The sequence below is a fragment of the Elaeis guineensis genome, chromosome 10 (assembly GCF_000442705.2).
Source record: "Elaeis guineensis isolate ETL-2024a chromosome 10, EG11, whole genome shotgun sequence".
In the NCBI taxonomy this organism is placed as follows: Eukaryota; Viridiplantae; Streptophyta; class Magnoliopsida; order Arecales; family Arecaceae; genus Elaeis; species Elaeis guineensis.
Window position 1 is genome coordinate 7,684,089 of NC_026002.2, and position 22,039 is coordinate 7,706,127.

Here is a 22,039-nt window from a genome sequence, read left to right on the forward strand (position 1 = left end):
ATGCTGGTCCTTTGATTGGCGAAGGGCTTGTTTTTTGAATTACAACTTAGCATTTAGAAATTTCCTTACGACTCATCAGAAACTTCCTCATTTTCTATTACCATCACCTCTTTTGTTTTCTCTTGATGGCTACTATAATCAGAATTGGTCATATATCCCACTTCCCATACCTCAGTCCTTCGAATTGATAGTAAAAGATGTTAATTTTGCTTGCAGTGTGATGCGGATTCTATTGTCAACTGCAAATTTTTTTAAATATTAGGAAGATTTGCCTAGTTTTATTGGTTTTTTTAACTTGATGCTTCAAGAGGTAGCTAGCTACCTCACTATTTTTTGATGAAGGATAGCTCCCTTGATATTGTAGTCCATCAAATTAAAAATAAGAGGGTAGTACTCTTTGGTTATCTATGTATATTGTAATAATATAGAACCTTATCCAAAAAAACTAGCGAAAAGATATTATTTAAATTTTTTGATCCTATATAAATATTCAAAATCTTTCCAGCAAATAACCGATGTAGTATTAAATATATGCCCACACGGATACTCACATACTCTCCATATTTATCTCTCATTTAAGCCCTAACATCCTCATGAGGTTAAGGATCCTAACTCACGCATCCATTCATAAATATCACGATCGGCCCATAGTTAGTCCCAATAAATCCGTGCTATAATATCCTCAATCCGCAGAGACGATGGACTAGATCAATTTTGATACTATTAATAACAATATAAGATCTCACCTAAAAAGATAGCCAAAATGTATTATTTGAATTTCTTGATTCTGTATGAATATCCAAAATTTTTCCAGCGAAAGTCAATGTGAGATTAAATACATATCTGCACGGATCCTCACATATACTTCTTTTTAAAAAGAGAGAGATAAAAGCAATGCAAGTACACTAAGAGAAAAATATGTTCGACACTTCAAATAAATAAATAAGGCAATATATCAACACACTATAAATAAAATTATAGCCATTCATTAAATACATGATTTTTTTTCTATTTTTCTAATAGAAATGGGCAAAAAGGCAAGTAAGTTACACAATAAGAAACAGCCCATTCCCCACTAAATCACCAATCAATACATCTTGTGCATTACAACATTAGAAACTTCTCATGCATCTGATATGTCCAATCCCAATTCCACTGCTACTAGCTTCGAAGTCAATTCTCTCTTACATACTGCACTAATTTTCATGATTAATTTATATCAAACCTTTTTCTAGAAAATTTCCATGGACAAGAAATGGACATTCCCTAGCAGCGCTTGTGCTTCATTGCACGTCTCACATTTCCCTCAATTTTGTTCCTATTCAATTTTTCCTTACTTGTCATCCATGTATCTAAACCTCTAGTGTTTGAGCACCAACGATAACAGCAATTCCTATTCTGCTAAACATACACTGCGATCTGCATCACATGAAATATTTTATCACCATTAATTGATGGACAACATCCATCAACCGCTGTCTACTTTTCTGCTAAAATTCCTTTAATTAAGAGGCTGATTACTTAGAGAACATGGACTAATACGAGAGATACTCCAATGGCCAGGAGCCAAACTTTTATTACGGGTCTCAATCTGCACTTTCTCTTCTACCCCTCGCTCATGGTTCAACATCAAACACAGAACATCTTATCTTCGCACTTTTAATGCCATCCAGTATCTTAGATTCTCTCGTTTCTCACATGTCTACCACTGGATTCCTTGTAACATCTTTTTGCACCCCCATTGCCTACAAAATCTCAAGACTTCTCTTTCTGAAATTATATTTCATCTAGTTAACCTCTTTCATCATATGTATAAACCATCTTAGAAACACTAATGAACTCTCAAAACATCATTGAAATATATCAATTTATAAGCCACTTACAAGCATTAATTTATTTGGCACATGCAGCATACAACCTTAAATTGAAAATATTCTAAGTATTCTAACTCTTTTAACTTCCATATTGCCGATACATACCAAGATTAATGTGCATTACATTGTCCTTTTCGCACCCATGTATACCTTATTAATAATGCTATATATATTTCATAAATATACATGGAGTAGTCTAACAACTAGAGCATTTTTTCTGATTTCTTCTGATCTTAGACATGCAATGCAAGTTCTAACATGGGCTTATAAGAATGTTTTCATATAAATATTATATCAAACAGCTATCTAGCATTCTGCAAAACTTTACATGGAAAGAATGCAATTTACAGTCCTGACTTTAGAATACCACTGAGCTGCGTAACCCTGTAGCAGTTAAGAGTCTTAGTTAAAAATGAAAACTTCATAACTTAATCAGTGGCTTGAATATTTTCTATACAGATGGGATACAAAAGCAACCACTTACAGCGCACGATAAGCTTGTCTTTTATTTTGTCTTACAGCAGCAATAAAACAAATACAAACATTTCGCAACACCTGACTGTGATCAGGTAGTTGTAGAATATCTGAATTAATACACCTTACACATTGGCTGCTTCAACCTGCATCATGAAATGAATTGACAAGGAAAATCAAAAATCAATGTGTGTATGAACGAATAATAAATAACAATTGTAAAGTTGTTTTATAGATTTGGGTCCATGAAAACTGGAAGCTGGAGCTTTTGGTCCCTGGGCAGTGCTTGAGAAGAGTGCTAAGTCTTGTCCCCGGGTTTGGATCCGTTAATCCAATGGAAATTTGGAACTATAACATTATTAGTCGCAAGTAGCATAATTATGAAAAAGGCAACACCCAAAGGTGACGGATCCTGAATCTGGCATAAATGATGGATTGGTCCAGCAAGGGGTCAGAGGGTCATTGCGAAGGATGGTGATTAAATCCAGGCACGAGATACCGAGTTTCCATCTTGTTGATTGTTTGGAGAAGAGGATTGACATTTTAGCTCCTTCAACTGCGTGTACCTCTATAATGATCAGGATCCAACAAGACCCTTATGACGAGCATAAGCAACAATCAAGATGAAGAGAATGGCACACGCTAGTCCTGAGATGATGACCACCTGTTAAGCAAACCAAAAGCAACGGAAGCCAGATATTGACATAGATTACACCATCAAACATGCCATACTTTTTCGCTGGTCATGAGACACTTACCCACTTGAATATGTAACCATGGTCATTGTTCCATGAGTATGGGATACTCATTCCAAATATCCCAGCAAATAGTGAATAAAGTGAAAGGCAAACGGTGCTCGAACTTAAAAACAACTCTAACTGTCACAATATAAGAGAAAAAACATTAACATTAGAACAATTAGATTGCAGTTAGGGAAACAATCTATTATAAGAAATGAAAACCAGCAAATTGACTAGAGTGTAAACAAAGAAGTCAGATGGGGAAAACATGATAGTAAATCAGTATAAGAATTGACTACCACTGGTATAATGCAGATCCTCTACTGTTTATTGCAAATCTATACTAAATGGGAATAAAGAAAGCTTCAAAACATCACCTGAATCAACTGATTTCGATGGTTGTCAAGCTGCAAGCACAAGAATTTATAATGGACTCAGAACATGTGTTTTTATCCTTCACAAATCCCAGTGACTGTTGATCTCATCTCATGCATGCTTGGGATAAGATAGTACCTGGATATTGATGTAGTCCTCAGTGTCATCGATATATTCACGCAGCTGAAAAGAAAATGAGAAAATCACCAGAAGTTTCAAAATCAAAGATAAAAAACCCACACAGCTTATTCCCTCGTCAAATAACTTATGGAGAGAGCTGTGGGTAAGGCAAGATGATTATGATCAGTTTGCGCACCATAATGCTGTATCTTAAAATCAAAAAGAGATGAAGAACTGTACAAACTTGGCCCGGAAAAGCAAGGGAAAAGAGGTAGATTAAGATCAAGATCACTGAAATTGACTTCAACTATGTGGATAGATCCCTGAAACTGACTTTGATTAGATGGACCATACTTGCCGGTTGCAGTCATGATCTTGTTCATTTCTTCTACCCATATGTTCCTGACAGTCCGTTATTTGAAAGTTGAAAGTGAGGGATACAAAAGGTGCCGACATGCTAAAATGATGCAAGTATGGGCATTTCCTTGTTAAACACTTTTGACAGAATTTTGACACAAGATCACATAAGACTGCTCTTGTGGCTTCTTCACATCAGATGATTATGAATACTGAAAAAAGAGAATGAAACAGCATGGACAAAGGGAGAAAGAACAAACATGAACGCATAAAAAGAATGTCACAAAAAATTTCATGATGGTTTCTCCTATCAGCCCCAACTTCAAATGAAACAAAAATGCACACTTCACAGGTTCTTAGAAAGCTCTATCTCTGGTGTGCCCATATACCAAGTAATTTCAACTCTCCTCCAAGAAAGGCCTGTTGCGGCCAATCTCTTGGAGCGCCTGATGAGCGCCTGACGTCGGTGAAGAGCTACCTGCAAAAGAAAGTCCACTGACCAGAATTGTATCTAGCGGGGACCCTCCGATGCCTAAGTCAGTAGAGAGTGGGTGAACAGATTATTGAATATAAAAAGTGGCAGAGTATTCTAGAAGTGTCTTATCATTGCCTGTTTCCTTGCCTCTCCTTCATAGGCGACTCGGATGTAACCATCGAGCATGTGGAGTCCACTTATTATGGCATGAAAGGATAGTTAACCCTCATTATCGGGTGTTACCATGGAGTTAGTAACTGCCCATAACAGTCGTGGTGTGCAGTAATTTTCCACGATTACAGTGTTATAATTGTAGATTAGACAGTCGGCCATGAAGATACTGCTTCGATCGTGACGATCAGTCAACCATGATGATCAGTCGGCCATGCTATGATCAGTCGGCCATCGGCCATGACAGTCGGCAGTCGACTATGACAGTCGGCCGTTGATCAGTTGGTAATGATGACTCTGCTTCGGCCATGATGGTAATTGGCCATGAAGATGCTGCATCGGCCAAATGATTAATTTTGAAGAAGTCTTCAATTGGTCGAAACTATTAGGGATCAATAGCCGAAGTGGGGTCGACTAAAATCCAATGCGGGGTCGGCAACTGACAGGAGAGATTCGTGGGTGAGATAAGCCATTCTTTCTGTATGCCAGTTGGAGATTGCTTGATGGTTTATGGCCGAGAGTTGATTGAAAATCGATGTTGTGTCAATAGCCATCTGAGTGCCTGCTAGTGTTGGTGATAATCAATACAATGTTGTCAGTTCCACACCCCACCAGATATAAATGCTTTGCTCAATCCTATGCATCTTGAATGGTGTGATGAGGGGTATCCATCATAGCAAGTTAAAATTCCATCCATTCTACAAAGCTTGCATTCATCATTACTTCCATCAGAAGTAGCATCTAGCATCCGAATATGGTTCTGCTTTTACTTTAGAGTTTGAAAGTCGTATGCTTGGTTCGACAGACGTGGAATCGGGAGAGCCAATCTTGAATCGGACAGCCGACATAGAATCGAGGGAGTAAATCTGAATGTCCCAACAGTTGCCCCCTACTCCCAAGTCCAAGGTAACTTGACGCGTTGGACGATGGGAGTCGGCGAATCTTCTGCCATGATTTCGAGTCCCAATTCTGTGGCCATTTCAGTTGATAATGAAGAATTTTTTTTTTGTTATTGGATCTTAATCCAATTTTGTAGCCTTCAGTTCGTAGTGAAAGAAATTTTTCTTCGTGTTATCTCTTTGAATGTGATCATCATTCGTCATAGATAACTGTTGAATATTTTCTGACTGATTGAAGTCGAGTTGACATATTCTTCCAACTGATCATAGTCGAATTGGCATATTATTCTGTCCGACCATAATCGAGTCGGCATATTATTTTATCCAACCATATCCGAGTCGGCATATTATTCCATCTGACCATAGTTGAGTCGGTATATTATTCCATCCGACCATAGCTGAGTCGGTATATTATTCCATCCGACCATAACCGAGTCGGTATATTGTTCCATCCGATCTTAGTCAAGTCGACATATAGAGTCGTTCGACATAAGTCAGTATGTAGAGATGATCGATCGGAGTCGGCATATAGAATCATCCAATCGAAATCAACTTGTAGAGTCGACCAATCGAAATCGGATCGGTACGTAGATTAGCTGATGGGTCATCGATCAAACATCATGTTTGTAAATAGCTGTAGATAGCCAAATTATCTTGAACCGAAGCTTGTATTTGTCAAGTTATCTTGAGCCGGAGCTCATTTATCGTCGAATCGCATAGTCGTCGGATGAGCAGTTGACTCATCATTTTTCTTTCGAAATGTGAATTCCTTAGTCAATCAGATAAAAGCCGACTAACTAATCTTACTGAAGAATATCCATCGATTATCGGCATTCCATGTTCAAGGAACAGTCATTCCATCGTAGAAAAATATTATCGTACATTGTTTCATTGAATTGGAGCATTATCGTAAATCGTTCCATTGTAAGAAAATATAATCATCCTTTGGAGGAACTTTCTGAATCGTAGATCATGATCAATTCGTCATTCACAAGAGCTTTATGACTCGTAGATCACGATCGATCGATTTATCATTTGAAAAAGTTTTCCGAATCATAGATCACAATCGATTCATCGTTTGAAGAAACTTTTCGAATCATAGATTACGATTGATTCATCATTCGAAGAAGCTTTTCAAAGGGTAGACCACGATCTATTCGTCATTTGGAGAAGCTTTCTGCCCCTCGAAGTCTTGTCGCTCAGTCGTTTCGTAGCTTTTCAATTTGGTGATCTAGCTTCTGAGCTTTCGTTTGTAGTTGTTTATGCATTGAAAATTTTTTTGGAGAGAGCTCCCAGGAGTAGAACCTTAGATGAGGGGAAAAAAGAACGTCATCGTTTTTCTTATCAACTTTATGGGAGGAAAATAGGCAGCGATTAGCATGTTGAGAGTGATGGGCTGAGCGGTGTGGCCCATCCCACTAATGAGACTACCGTCAAGGTTATGCCACCATCAATTGTTGGCTGTATTTGCTATTGCTGGAGGCTGATTGCCTCTGTCGGTATCTTTACCTGCTGCACTAAGGTAGCGAATTATTGAGCATCCGCAGTGATGATCAGACGTGAGAAACTGGGCTCTATCGGTGAAGGTGGGAGATCTTCCTAACGGGAAGGTTATCGGGCAAAGCCGATGGAGACGTTTATGGGCTCTTGTTTTAGCCATAATGATTGGATTTTCTCTCTCTTTCTGGCATGTCAATCTGTTGTGGCCAATCTCCTGGAGTGCCTAACGTCGTGAAGAGCTATCTACAAAAAAAAATTCATTAATCGAAATTATGTCCGATGGAGATCCTCCGATGTCTAAATCAGTGGGGAGTGGATAATAGATTATTGAATATAGAAAGTAACATAATTTTTTTTCCAAAAATGTCTTACCATTGCCTGTTCCATTACCTCCCCTTTATACGACTCGGGGGTAACCGTCGAGCACGTGGAGTCCTGCTTATTATGGCATGAAAGAGCAATTAACCCCCATTATCGGGCTGTTATCATGGAGTTAGTGGGCAGTTTAAGCCCACTAACAATCATGGTGTGTAGTAGTTTCTCACGATTGCAGTGTTATAACTGTAGATTAGGCAGTTGGCCATGAAGATGTTGCTTCGATCATGACGGTCAATTGGCCAGTCGGCTATGATGGTCAGTCGGCGTCGGCCATGGCAGTCGGCAGTCGATCATGGCAGTCAACTGTTTGACAGTTAGTCGTTGATCAGTCGGTCATGATGACTCTGTTTCAGCCATGATGATCAATCGATCATGAAGATGATGCATCGGCTAGATGATTAATTTTGAAGAAGTCTCGAATTAGTCGAAACTGTTAGGGATCAATAGCTGAAGTGGGATCGGCTAAAATCTTGTTCATTTCATCCTTTAAGTTTTGATTTTCTTGATCAAGGTGATTTTTCAATGAAGATTTCAGTTGTTCACTAAGGACTGATTTCCAATTTCAGCTCTTTGTTTTTCTTCCTGTTTTTAATTCATCATTGATCATAGAATGCTTCATGCATTCTTCAAAGTAAATCACTAGTGGATCAGAAGTTACCTCATTTCATGTGCCATCAGGCACAGGTTGGCTTGTTCTGTGAGGTTCCTCATCGAAGCTTGAGTCATCACTCGCATCCAGGTCGCATCATTGCTTCTTTTGATTCTTTGGATTTCTTCAATGTGGACATTCGAATCTGAAATGTCCTGTCTTCTTGCATCGTAGCATATAGGGTTGATCTTTTTTTTTTGCTTTGATCTTTGTGAATTTTTTTATCCCTGTTTTTAGTATCGATAGCTGTCTGAAGATGCTGATAGCCGATAGGATGTTAGTGTATGATGGTATGATTTTGATATATTTTAACACTCTTTCCATTGTTATTGTCAGACTAAGTGACAGATTCATTTTTCTCCTTTTATCAAGGTTTGTACTTTGTAGTTACGATTAGAAAAGTGCCTGATGGTGTTGGTGATAATCAATACAATGTTGTCGGTTCCACACCTCATCAGATATAAATGCTTTGCTCAACCCTATGCATCTTGAATGGTGTGCTGAGGGGTATCCATTATACTATTATAGCAACTCAAAGTCCTATCCATTCTACAAAGCTTGCATTCATCATTACTTCCATCGAAAGTAGCATCTGGCAGTCGTATGCTTGGTCCGATAGATGTAAAATCGGGAGAGTCGATCTTGAATCTAGCAGCCGACATAGAATTGGGGGAGTAAATCCGAATGTCCCAACAAGGTCAAACAAGTCTCCTTTACCCCCTCATATGTGATGACATTCTCTGAGAATATGGACCATATGGATACATAGAAAAATCACTAGAAGACAAATATCAATAGTTTCCTTTTCACCCTGATATATCAAAGAAAATGACAATAAGACTAATATCATAAGGATCTCAGATCAAAACCACTTACTAAGGTGACTATCATTGCTTAAAAGTGATCAACAAAATTTAGCAATGAATGCATCATATAAAGACTTCTAGAACAATCAATCAAGCAACAAGCACATCCCAAGAATTGGAGGGGGGATTGAGAATGAGATTCCATGGTTACCTTCAGGGTTATTTATCAATCCAGTGATATTTAACAAACAGCCTTCCACTCCTACCCATATATTCTGTGGATAAAAATTCTTCAAACTAACTAGGAGTTCCCATGTCAATTAATTGTAATTAGGTCCATTCGTACTCCATACCAAACAAAAATCACATGACCATAGTTTTAACTGATACTCATAAACTGATAAAAATTGATACCAAACCATTTCACCCAAAACAAATATCCAACCAAGATTCAGCCAAAATGGATCTATGAGACAATATTTAATGTATATATGGCATTTTTTATTTTCTTTTTGCTGCTTATTTATATGTGAATTATAGAGTTTATTTTACACTCAGATATTACAAATATCAAGAAAATTAGAGATATGTGGTTACTGATTGCTAGAAATTCAAGAGAAGGACAAATTTCTTCTTGGTTTTATACTTTTTTTGGGTTCATGTGAGAGATTTTTGAGGGAAAGAGAAGAAAACTCCATGGAGTAGATTGCACTAAACGGTAGACTATAAGATCAGAGCCTGATTCCCCATTCAACTTCAGAAATCTAAGCAATATGAAGCATATTTCTTATTTCTTTTCCTCTACATTTGGAGACTTTATGCAAATCATGTAGATCTATAATCAAACTATCAAAACTTAAGTGAAAGACTGGCAAGTTTCACAAAAAAAGTGTATTTCTAACTTTTTCCTCATTTCTAATATGATTTACAATTATACCACATATGCTTGTATATTTTCATTGACAATTTGACTGTGTTATATTGTCACTAAACTGGTGACCGCTTAAAATTATGTGAAGCATGTAAATCCAACATTTTTAGATTTTAATTTTCTTATGACTAATTTATAATTTCAGTTAATAAATAAAACCTATATTTCCAACAAAATTCCCAACAAACTCATATAGTACAACATAATCCAAAGTCCTAATATGGGTGCTCACAACAAGTTTAAAATCCTATGGGATAGGGGTGCCCTAGTTTCTCCATGAAACAAAATACCCCAATATTCTACCCTGTCCGAAAGTGGTCTCATGTATGCATCCCAATAGATATCTTTCCATCTCTCTCCTCTTCTTCTTTTCTTTCTTTCTTTATTTTTCTACTTGCTTTCCTTCCTTTTTCTTCTACCTTCTTTTCTTTCCTTCTTTTTTCTTTTTTTTCTTATCCCTTTCTTTATTCTTTTTTTCCTTTTTATTCTTTTTTCTCTTTTCTTCCTTTCTTTATCTTCTTCTCCCTTCCTTTCTTTCTTTCCTTTATCTTCTTCTTTTTTTCCTTTCACTTTTTGTTTTTCTCATCTTTCCTTTTTCTTTATTTCCTCTTTCTTCTTCTCTCTCTACAATATGGGTTAAGGAGTCCCAACGCTATCCGCATTCGGTTTTCTTACAGGAATAGGACAGGATGATTGGGACACCCTCTGTCTTGTCGAGACTTAAAACCTTGCCCTTGAGTATGTGTTCCTATTCTAGCTTGCTGTCCTTTTTTAAAGAACAGTTATTTAACTTCTAGGTAAAAATATGTAACTGAAATAAAGGCTGTCAAATTGCTGAAACTATGAAATAGAAACCAAGGTTTAGAACATTGAACCTCTACAGAACTCTGAAACTCCATCATGCTAAGTGTACCTAGGGAACCATCTTTAAATTAACTCTAGTAATTGTGTGGGAACCAAGAAGCAAAAATCATATATATAAAGTTTATGGTAAACTTCATTATTGCTTCCAAGGAGTGTAATCTAATATTTCTTGTTGAGAGCTCTTCCAATGACCAACGCTTTCCTTCCTCTATGACATAAAAGTTCTCCAGGTGCCCTATGTAATGATTTGTGAACCATGCTATCCTCCGATCATCGCAAGTTTTGGTACCTTGATAGTTCACCCCCAACACATTCAACTAAGCCTTATCACATTCCTAAGAATTTTCCTCTGCATTTGTTACGGCTTCTCATAGTAAAACGGTATGAGAAATCACCATTCATAACTTCTAACATACAATCAGTTGCAAAGCTTAATCACATGCTATTCTATGTAACCTATCCAATCTAGAAGTAGCCATTATCTGAAACAGAAATGGAATTGATTTGTTTTAAGAAGAATTGATAAAATTTCATCAAAAGACGCATCAAGGAACATGAATTTTTTTTCTGCGGGCAACCTGGCTCCTCTGAAAATAAAAATAGTAAAAAAATGATCCTCAGAAAATAAAAAGGCCTAGATCCAATGTGCCAACGTTACCATTCAAGTTAAACATAAGTGACACACACTGAATCACCTTGGGCACACCACCAAATCATGATACATAATTATTCCATAGCTTAAATTATAACTTACCTCATGAACTTCAGTCTACTAGTGTTGCTTGCTTTTCTGGATGCAAGAGGGTTTGGACAAGGATACTAGCCACCAGACAAAATGTGCAAACATGCCAACAATTCGACTAAAAAGGATAGAGAGGTGGCAGTGGGTCCTACTGCAAACCTTCAAGGACTTTTGCTATCCAGATGCTAGCCACTCAGAGGGTGATAACTAAGCAACTAAGCTAAGAGATATGAAGGATAACAGTAATTGAAAAAATAAAAGCTATACAACTATGGAAATGTAGTAATGATTTGAGACAAAAGGCCCTTCTCCATGGTTACTACTTAGGACTTATACATTACTTGCTTAACTGCTGGACAGATATCTGATTGCTAACTTGCCATCTGTATATCAGTTTGCACCACTACAAGCATTTCCTGATAGTTACCACTCCTGGTTTAATTTCTAGGTACTACTTCCACCTTCACATTCTAACCTTTGGTAACTGTCCACCAACCATTCAATTCTATGACACCCAATGCCTTGCCCCAAGCGGACAATGAATCATTCAGATCATGTTCTAAGGACCTTGCGCCATGCCAACAGTCATTCATACTCTGTTCCAAGTATCTCGCTCTAAGCTGATAGCCTTCACCACTTAATCTAACATTTCTATGCTTAGCCTACACTCCAATAGTCATTTTCACCTTAGTACTCGGCCTGCTATCCAGCACTTTGGTTTTAATTGGTGACCTATATGCTCAGCAAGGTTTGCCATACTATACGAACGGGATAGTATAGGACATACCATACTATACCAATTTGGTACCGGTATGTGGTATGAGAGGTGTACCGATAGTCGCTATGCCAAACCAGCCCTGTACCAACACAATAATGGGTTGGCACTGGTATAGGACCTGGTATCAAGATGGTGAACCTTAGTGCTTGGTCTACTAAGTTAAACCCTGGTGCTCAGCCTATCCCTTTTACCTTGCCACATGATCTACTTCTGTTACTAGTGGCGAGGTCCTCTTTCATCATTACTCAACTTCCATCTGGTACCACTACTTGGCTGTTACTTGATCGGCATTTGGGCTTTCACTATTGGTTAGGATGTAGTATAAACAACCATATAAAAAGGCGATCATCCAATTCAAGTAAACAATTCAATGGTTGGAAAGAACTTGAAAAGATTTAATGTACCTGATTATGGAATGCTCATATTAGCACCATTAGAGCATGGAAAAATAATTGGTCCATAGTAATAAGCCACCATCATAGATAAGCTTATCATTCAATAGTTTCAAAAAACATAACGAAGTAATCATGTAACTATGGTTTCTTCCTGCTTGTTTTTTTTTTTAGTTGTCCAATATCTCTTGGGTTTTGTTCTCATGAATGTACATTAGCCAAACAATCATATTGTTGAATCCCCTTTTCTTTTTTGAAGTTTGGAGGGTCTTGGACATGTTTAGCATGAAAGGAACAACAGCATTCAAGAAAAAAAAAATGCATATTATTTACACCAACAAATTCTATGCGAAGATGTTCGACCATGCAGAGCACAAATATTGGTGAACCTATATAAAAATCCATACACATCTACATACACACACACACACATACATACATACATGTGTGTGCGCGCGCGCGCACGTACATACGGGCTTTGAAGGAACTATTCATAGGTCTGAAGGAATTGAGGACAGATAGTTTCAGACTAAGGAACAGTTAAATAACAATCACATTTCAACTAATCACTTACTGTGGTCAATTTGTTCAATGTGCCATCAATTTGCATGTAGTATACCTGCATGGTTAGAGAAGTAATATTTAGAATTTGATCTTAAGACAGGTAGGATTTTCTATTGATGTTTGCATCTTCTCATTTTTATTTCAGGACAGGCATGATTTAAAAAAAACTGTCTTTATGACCTCTAGTAACATTTCCAGCTCCTCAACATCATTTTCGTTTCCCTGATTTGTTACTGCACTGGCCCTGCTTGCTCTAGATATCTTTGAGCCTATTGTCGGTGAACCAGGGAACCAGCTGGCTGCACCAGAACCACTGACACGGCAGGATGATCCAGCCAATTTTCTTGACAGGTAAAGATCTGCCATATCATCATCATCATCCAGTAATTGTTCAAGCTCATCTCTTACCTGGAAAAGGCAGCAAACTTGGTGATAAAGCAACAGATAGAAGCAAAGAGGAAAATGAAAATCGGACAATTTTAGCAAGGAAAAGATATATAAGCGCATCATAATAAGCTTCATTCAGCCATTGGATACTATAATCAAATCAATATTATGCATGAAGAATTCTTCATGAGATCCATTTTCAAGGAAATGAGCAAAGATCAAGTTGCTAAACCCACACATTCATATAGTTTAAAATTTTAAAATCATTTTTATGGTGCCATTCAACAGAATATACTTGCATATGTACATAAATATATGTGTGCATACATATATATATTTGCATGTGGGAGCAGAACTTAAACACTCTTTCAAGGATTTTGTAGTCAGCCAGATGGATCCTGTTCTCATACTTTCTGTTAATATTGATCGCTGAGTGGAAAGAATATCTTAAACCAGCAACTTAATTGCCACTAGCCCACTAAAGGGCAGACCAAGGAAGGACAATCGAATAGATTTATTTAGAAGCTCAATTCAATAGTTTGGAGCTTCTCCATCTTGAAATTTTAATCTCAAAGAGCTTATTTAACATTAATTTCTAGTCTGAAACTCCTCTAGAATTATAGAGGTCAATGATGGTTAGGCAGAACTGAGACCCAACAAAATTGCTCATCTTCAATGCATGGATCTAGAGACTCTTTCCATCCTATTCTGTATGATCTGTAATGCATGCACTTTGAAGGGAAGTTGCTACTTTGAATAAAATTTTAGTCTTTGCATTTTGGATGTTTTTGCACCTTCTTGCTAGCATCTCTTGGATAGATTCTTTAGTGAGGAAAACATGTTTCCCAGCAAAAACAATTGCAGTTCAAGAATAGATATAATTGATAATCACGGGTGATACATTATCTAGTGGAAATTTTGATCCAAGGGATTAGAGCTAGAGATGCATGTTGCTCTATTAGCATTCCCCAGTAGATAAAGGATTTATTTAAGGGTGACAAAGGGATTGGTGTATTACACAATGCTGCTAGGAAATGACAGATGGAAAGATTGCTGCATGGTTCTAGTAATAATATGGATATGCACTGATAAACTGATCCAAATCCTGTCATCTAGAGACATCAACAAAGTTGTAGCATGCAGATATTCTATGCAACCACAAATAGATGTAGCCAAAAACTGCATCTCCATCTATGATCTATGGTAGAATATCAAGGGGCAGTTGCAAGTTACCAGTCAAAATCAGAAGAAATGACTGAAGCGGAATACTACACCTTTTGAACCCGGGCAGTCAATCTGGTCATTGCACTCTTCAACTTTCGCACTCTATCCATGTTACGGCTGCTAATCTGCACATTGTGGTTGCAAATGGTAATCAATTCCCCATGAGAAGAAATACCTTTTAATTGGAAAAGTGAACAATACATAATAAATGAATGAAAATCAGGAAAATGAGGCAAGGAGAAGAAAAATTTAGTCTCCAAATTAGACTATTATTTCCTTCTTTGTTATAACGCAACCCTCATACATATGATTGACCACAACATTATGTTGAAAGTGTCTTATATTTATTGAACAATTGAAATATATAAATAAGAATATACAGTTTAATATACCATAAAAACTTGCAGACACTATGTTCAGTAAATGCACTGTATAAATCTTTTATTGCCATGATAAGTTGATAACTATTGGTTGCTAATGCAAACCAATTGAACATGGTGATATATTCTGCTTAACATATCATACAATACACTCTTTGGACTAAATTCATTAAATGATAAGAGCATACAGTTATATATCTCAGGAGGTTCCAGATATCCTATCAGGAAAGTATGCTGCATAGACCAGTGTTACCTGGATATGCTTCTCGATAAACAAAACTAGAAATATCAGGAAGTGGTTTATGAATCAGACACTTTATAAATGTAGTGGATAGTGAACGTTAAAATTCAGGGAGGAGAACTCTTGTAACAACAATTCATACAGCCCTTGAATGATTCCCATAATGATGATGTTGAAGTGGCCCTTCTTATCCAAGAACTTGGTTAAGGATGAAGGTATTATCATAACTTTCTGCCAAACGATATAATCTTGTAAAGTTAAGATAATTTAGAAGTTCAGATAACACATGTTTTGCTAAAAAATACCCTGGAAAGACATACAACAGTAAACATTTTTTTCTTTTCTTCCCTTTTTTTTCAAAAGCATTTGTTATATAACATACTACCAGCCATTCTGTTATCTTTGTTCATCACTCTGATGCTAACCTCCTTAGTTGTAATTTAATATATGGTATATCAACAACTTTATAATTCATGATTTACATGTCTCCCTGTCTTTAAGGTCTAAAAAAGCATTATTGATTAAATAACTTTAACATCTTTCAACATCCATATAAAATAAGTTAATATAACTGAACCCTTAAAAAAACAGTAATTTCATCATATGAAGCACTAACTGCAAGAACACTTATTAGCACAAGAAGCAATTCCCAATTATACAAAAGATAAAACAGCTTGATGCATATTATTTTTGATATTTTCTATTCTATAAATTTTTAAATTAATATTCTCTCTCCCCCTCTTCCCCCCTCCTATCAAATCAGGAACTCCAGTAGACATAAGAATTCACTCTCATGTCCATGTTCGTCAAAATGCCATCAACAAAGCCGGTCATCATGTAATTAACTTTAGTAGTTTGCATGTAATTATATATATGTGGAACTCAACCGCTTGCACTTTGCCAGCTATTCCTACCCCCACATACTTCTCTAAGGAATGCAGAATCATCTGAACTGCTCCGTTCGGGGCAATACCGAGCCATACCGGTGGTGGAGTGGGACAGTTTCGACATTCAAAATGAAAAGCTAGGAAGGAAGGGGAGAGGGAGAAGGAAAGAGAGAAAAAGAAAGAAAGGGGGGAGAGAGGTAGAAGGATGATGGCAGACGATTGGCCTACTTAAGGGTCATGGAGGGCCAGAGAGATGTGTAGAGGGGTTCTACCCTTCGGACATCTGTTTTATTTGAAACAAAGGTCTTGGATGGGGCCTTTTTTTTATTTTGAAAATATTAAGTGAAGTCCACAAGAGAGATGATGATTTCACTAAAAAATTTTGTAATAACTTTTTTTTATTTTGAAAATATTAAATGAAGTCGATAAGAGGGCAACTCTCTTGCCAACCTTGCTTAAAATTTTTCAAATAAAAAGGAGTCCCATCCAGGATCCTCGTTTCATTCGACACAAAGATTTGGAGAGCAACGCCCCTCCTTTGCCCCTCCCTATCCCTCAGTTGGCCTCCGCCGGCCATCCACCACCCTCCATCTCTCCCTCTCCCTCCATCCCCTCTCTCTCTTTTCCTCTCTCCCGTTCTTCCTCTCCCCTGCCCTCCTTGCCGTATCAAGCCATGCTCCACCGGCCTTCCCCCTCTCTCTCCCTTCCTCCCTCCCTCTCTCCCTCCCCCCTCTCTCTTTTCCTCTCTGCCATACTCCCTCTCCCTTACATAGAGTGGCACGAGGGCATACGAATCGTGCTACCAACCAACTGCTATGGGCTCCTGTACCGACACAATGATCCTTGTCCCTAAGTGTTCTTCCATCTATTTTCTAAGATTTATAAACCCCAAGTTAATTATGAAAAATTGCTCAAGTATTGAATCCCATATAGCAGTGCATGTCTATGATTAAATGATCAATTAAAAACATAAAAGCATGTTTTCTTAGGATGTGTGCACATTTTACCATGATGTGTAGCTTAGGGTAAGCAAACCCTTACGAATATCCACAATTCTAGGTTAGTAGCTCACTGATAAATTCATTTTAAAACAGAATTGGATGGACAATACAAGAAGCAAGTCTTTACTCACCTTTGAAGTCAGCTCATCTAATGATGGGTATACAGCAGTCTCAAGTTCTGTGGTACGTGCATCAAGAAAGCTGCAAATTGCTTCTAGAGCAACTTCAAGGGCTCGAAATTCAAATGGAGACTCTACATTGCATCAAAATTAGAAGAAGACTATAAGAGCTTAAAAAGAAAGTAGTAATAGTATATCTTGAGAAAGGAATCAGAACTGAGGCTAACAATGAAAGAAAGGTAATGCAGAAGTATATCAACATGCATTTTTTTGTTTTTCTAAGATATTTAATTCCTTTGAAAATGTGGCTAACATATAGAGTTAATACACCAGAAACAGAAAATTTATAACCCATATTAACTAAGTTTTATATTCAAACAAAATTTCAAGCAGAAACAGTAGCCCTCAGTAAAAAGCCTTAGCCATCCTGATAGGATTTACGAATGACTCTTCATAGCCAAAGTTTTATATCCCATGGGATGTCCAGATTTTCTTGTGGAATGCGATGGGCCACCCTGTTGCCCGTCCCAGCAATTAGGATGGCACCCCATCCGATAACTTGGGATGCTACCACATCTCAATACTTGGGACAGCACCCATCTAGGCATCTTGTGAGATGTCCAATCGGGATTTGAAACCTTGCCAATAGCTCCCTCATAATCCTACCAATGGCTAAATCTGAACTATAACAGCTGAATGCAACCTCAATCTCGTGGTTGGTCACATAGATGGACATCTAGAAGCAGAAATCTCAATGAAGCTATAAAAAAAACAAAGTTATTATTGATTGCAAACACAATTGTCTACATATAGAAGTGCTAAAATTTATGGTCCTTACATGCTTAATAAGTAGTAAATTACCAGCTTGCCTTTGCATGTATCCAATTCACATGGCAGCACCAATGAACCTGTCAAACCATAGTCTTTGAAAGCATTTTAGCTGTCTTTCCAACCTAAAAGCCCAACAGCTGATGCATCTTTTCATCTACATTACCATCAAAGAATACAAATTTCCCAACTAATTGTATTTAAAACAATTGAGGAAGTCACCCTGAAAAGGATAGAGAAAAGGTTATTTAATTGAGGTCCCAGTTTAAGCACCGAAGACCTCCCAAATGTACACCAAATGTCAAAAAAAAAAAAAAAAACTCACACCCACATGGATAGGAGATAAATAGAAGGTTAGCAAATGAATGAGTAAGGCCAATCCCATGAATCTTAGATGTTCCCAATGAGCATAAGGAAGAACAAGATGAAAGAACAAGAGTCCACTCCACCACTGTTTACACGACATCCTTGCTCAAACTAACACATGGGAGATACATGCCTAATTGGCCGCATGGTGAAGGGACAATAGGTATAATGGGTTTCAAAAGAATATCCCAAGAACTAGGACCAAATGGGCACCGTATAGAAGCTAACCAAGGACTCACACTAGAGGCCGAATACATAGGAATAATCAAGAGGGCACCAATATAAAGTAGGCCGAATGAAGATACAACAAGGGGAATCAAAGACTTTCTAAAATAAACCATACTTTTTTCCTTGGAAATTATGATCAGAACCAAAGACTTAACATCACCTGCAAAGGGCCAGCTATACGGATCAAGTATTTTCCATTTAGGTTTGGAAATTTATGATTGAATCTCAACCTAAGCATCGACCCTTGACTTCCTAGCTAACTTCAGATAAACACTTGCCACTAAACCCAGAAGGCCATAGGTAAGAAAAGGATAATAAATTATGGCCATGCAATTGTATGCTAGGATGAGGCTAGAGTAATATCAACCAATATCACGCTCAATAGTATGGGGAGAAGAATTTGGAAAGAAAAATGTGAGAATAAGAAAGAGGTGCTACCATTGTGGACTCCACCATCATATTTTTTTTTTTTTAAATCCACTTAATTTGTTCCATAAAATTCTTACTTCAGCAATATCTTGTGAATTCTTATACGAACTACCCATCTTGCATGTAGGACCACAAAAAATCTGAGCTGCTCACGAACAGCTTAGGATTCAGTTGGTAAATGCTAATCTCAGCTCTGCTCAGCAAGGAAATGGGACGATATCAGACAAACTCTAAAGCTCAGACCATAAACAGCTGAGCCTGAACATTAAAGGCCTATAAATATGAATAGAAGCTTGGCTTCACTTATTAAGAAGATCGGATTGACTTAGATCTCATGTGAACTGAGCTTGAACACCTTTTGTTAAGCTCAATTTGAGCTCAAACCAAACTCAATGAGACATTTTATATAGCTCCCTGAGCCTGAGCAGCCTAATACTTGGATTGTTTAAACCAACCAGCATCTATCTTCCTGCTTCATTTCTCCTAAAAATAGTTTGTAATAAATAGTCATGATCTATCTTCCTGCTTCATTTATCCTAAAAATAGTTTGTAATAAGTAGTCATGAACTTTCCAAAATCCAAACACTCACTATGAATAAGTATGAGCCTTGAATAGATAGTATTTCATAAAATTAAAACTATGGATGCTATTGACTTAAAATGTGAAATATAAAGCAATTCTTAGACCCTTCAAGGACTTCCTAATAAATTTAAGGAATATAAAATAGCACAACAATTGTGTTCTCTTTTTGACTAACTAATTATCATTAAATTTTTATTACCAATATTCCTTTTTGTTTTCATGTCTCCTGTCATAAAACTATGAAGAAAAAAGGACTTGATCAATATGCTGCATTTTGATCAATGTACAATTTGATGTTTTGGCATTGGGTTCTATTAAATAGTCAAAATATGGTGTATTACATGTAATAGCAACACATTTGATTGCAGAGCACATTCAATAACTTCATTGAACTCAGGTTATCTTGCCATCCTTTTGATTCACCATCCAGTTCATTTTCTAGAGAGGGCTTTGGTAAGGCTCGGAACATGAATCAACTACCGGAACAAGCATGAGTCATAAACCTTCCATTCAGCTGATTTCTAATGATGAGGGGGAAAGAATAGAGAGAAACAGAGATGGAGTGGGAGGAATTTTGCATGTAAGTTTTAGAAGTAAAAACCACAGCATGAAAGCACCATTATTTGATAAACTCAGAAATGATCAGGAAGTGAAGCATGTACAACACACCATCTTCTTCAGCATCATCATCATGTTGCCCGTTCAAATTCTCTTTCCCATCACCCTGTGCTTGGTAAACATTTGCAGGTGGTAAGCGCCTACGGAGCTCCTCAACTATTGGAATAACATTTTCTTCCATAGGATCCCTAAGTAACACCTAATGCCAAAAACATCAGATTTAACATTCCAAATAAAAAGTCAACAACCAGAAGATCGATATCACATTTTCTAAAATTAAAAAAAAAAAATTGTCAACTTTTCTCTTTAGTTCAGCAATATGATTCAAGGTCTGTTTCATATCAAGCAGATAAAGGTTGAATTAAGGTTTAAGCATGTTTCTCTCTTGTTTTTACAAGCAGCAAGTTATTTTTGCTTTAAACATAAAGGAGAAGCTTGGCAAAGTAAGTGCGAAAGAACTTTATCTCCACGGCTTAGTAGAGAATTTTTAAATTACGGAGAAATGTTTTCTCTGGACAAAAAGTTGATCGAAAAAAAGAGAGAAATGATTTTTATCCAGTCGATAAAGCATGAAAGTTACATTGCTAAAGGTAAAAGATTAAGCTTCAAGCTATACCTCTTGTGCTGTGATTATTGCCTTGATATGCTGGTTCCACAAAAATAAAAGCAAATAAACCGCATAAGCAGCCAAAAAATCTTTAAAATTCCCCAAAAAAATCAACTTGGATACCAATTAACAGAATTCGGTACGTAAATCACCTCAAGATTAAGAACAATGGCTCTCTCCCGTCCCAAGATGGTGGAAGGATACGAGAGGAGGGGATCCAAAATCCTCAGGTCCCGAGCATGGATCTGGACCCGGTGCATGATCGCATACTTATCGGCATCCAGAATCGTCCCCTCTCCTCTGCTATCGAGCAAGATCCAGCTCCTCGACACCGCCGTCTTCTTCTTGAGAGCGTTCTGCGTCTCCTGTGCTCCAGCCGGGTCACGTGCCATCTCCCCGGCGGGCGGAGCTCCCTATAATTCCGAGGGTTTCTTCTTGCCGGCGTGGCTCCGAGAGAAGAGTGGATGGAGGCGATGGATCACATCGCTGGAAACCTAGGTCGGAAAAGATGCTGAATGTGTGTTTTTTTTTTTTTTTTCATTACTAATTATGGAACGGGGCAGTGGGGGTTCGGACGCCCATGGATGGGAATTCTTTTTGTGTTTTATGGAAAAATGGAGGTGTGGAGTGGGAACGGCAGTTACTGGGGGAACGCGGGAGAGGAGAGAGTGGAGCAGCATTTAAAAAAACTCTTGGGCTGGGGATATCGTACGGACGGCGTTTGATAACCTAAATGAGATCACTGCGCACATCACTATTGATTTTTATTGCAGTCCGACGATATCAAATTATCATATTTAATATATTATATTCTTATAATTAAACAAAGAAGGATGCATGAAAAGATAATATAAATATAAATATAAGTTTATATAATAGAAGAATAAATTTTTTTCTAAAAAAAATTTAAAAAATTATAAGCTAAATAAATTTAATAATTATTGATCCTTTAATGACACTACGATACAAAATAGAATGAAAAATAAATTATAAGCATAATATAATTGATAGTTAATAACCATTTCATAATACCAATTGGCACTCCAACCATC

At 37.3% G+C, this 22,039-nt stretch overlaps 1 protein-coding gene across 1 annotated transcript; it reads right to left on the reverse strand.

The window, feature by feature from the left end:
• Positions 1–2,280: 2,280 nt before the first annotated feature.
• Positions 2,281–21,491, reverse strand: LOC105053427 (magnesium transporter MRS2-I). The gene is made up of 12 exons (XM_010934572.4): positions 21,140–21,491; positions 20,997–21,026; positions 20,432–20,579; positions 17,341–17,462; positions 14,751–14,825; positions 13,270–13,497; positions 13,100–13,144; positions 3,602–3,646; positions 3,466–3,495; positions 3,107–3,226; positions 2,915–3,012; positions 2,281–2,494 (listed from the first exon to the last, which is right to left on the reverse strand). The coding sequence occupies exons 1-11, from the start codon at positions 21,377–21,379 to the stop codon at positions 2,926–2,928; spliced, it is 1,170 nt and encodes a 389-aa protein (XP_010932874.1). The 5' UTR covers positions 21,380–21,491; the 3' UTR covers positions 2,281–2,494; positions 2,915–2,925.
• Positions 21,492–22,039: the final 548 nt, after the last annotated feature.

Coding starts and splice junctions, on each gene's coding strand:
- LOC105053427 (XM_010934572.4), bottom strand. CDS start 21,379: ATGGCACGTGACCCGGCTGGAGCACAGGAGACGCAGAACGCTCTCAAG. Junction 3,227..3,465: donor ATCGAAATCAGTTGATTCAG/GTGATGTTTTGA, acceptor ATATTGTGACAG/TTAGAGTTGTTTTTAAGTTC. Junction 3,013..3,106: donor ATGGTTACATATTCAAGTGG/GTAAGTGTCTCA, acceptor TTTGCTTAACAG/GTGGTCATCATCTCAGGACT.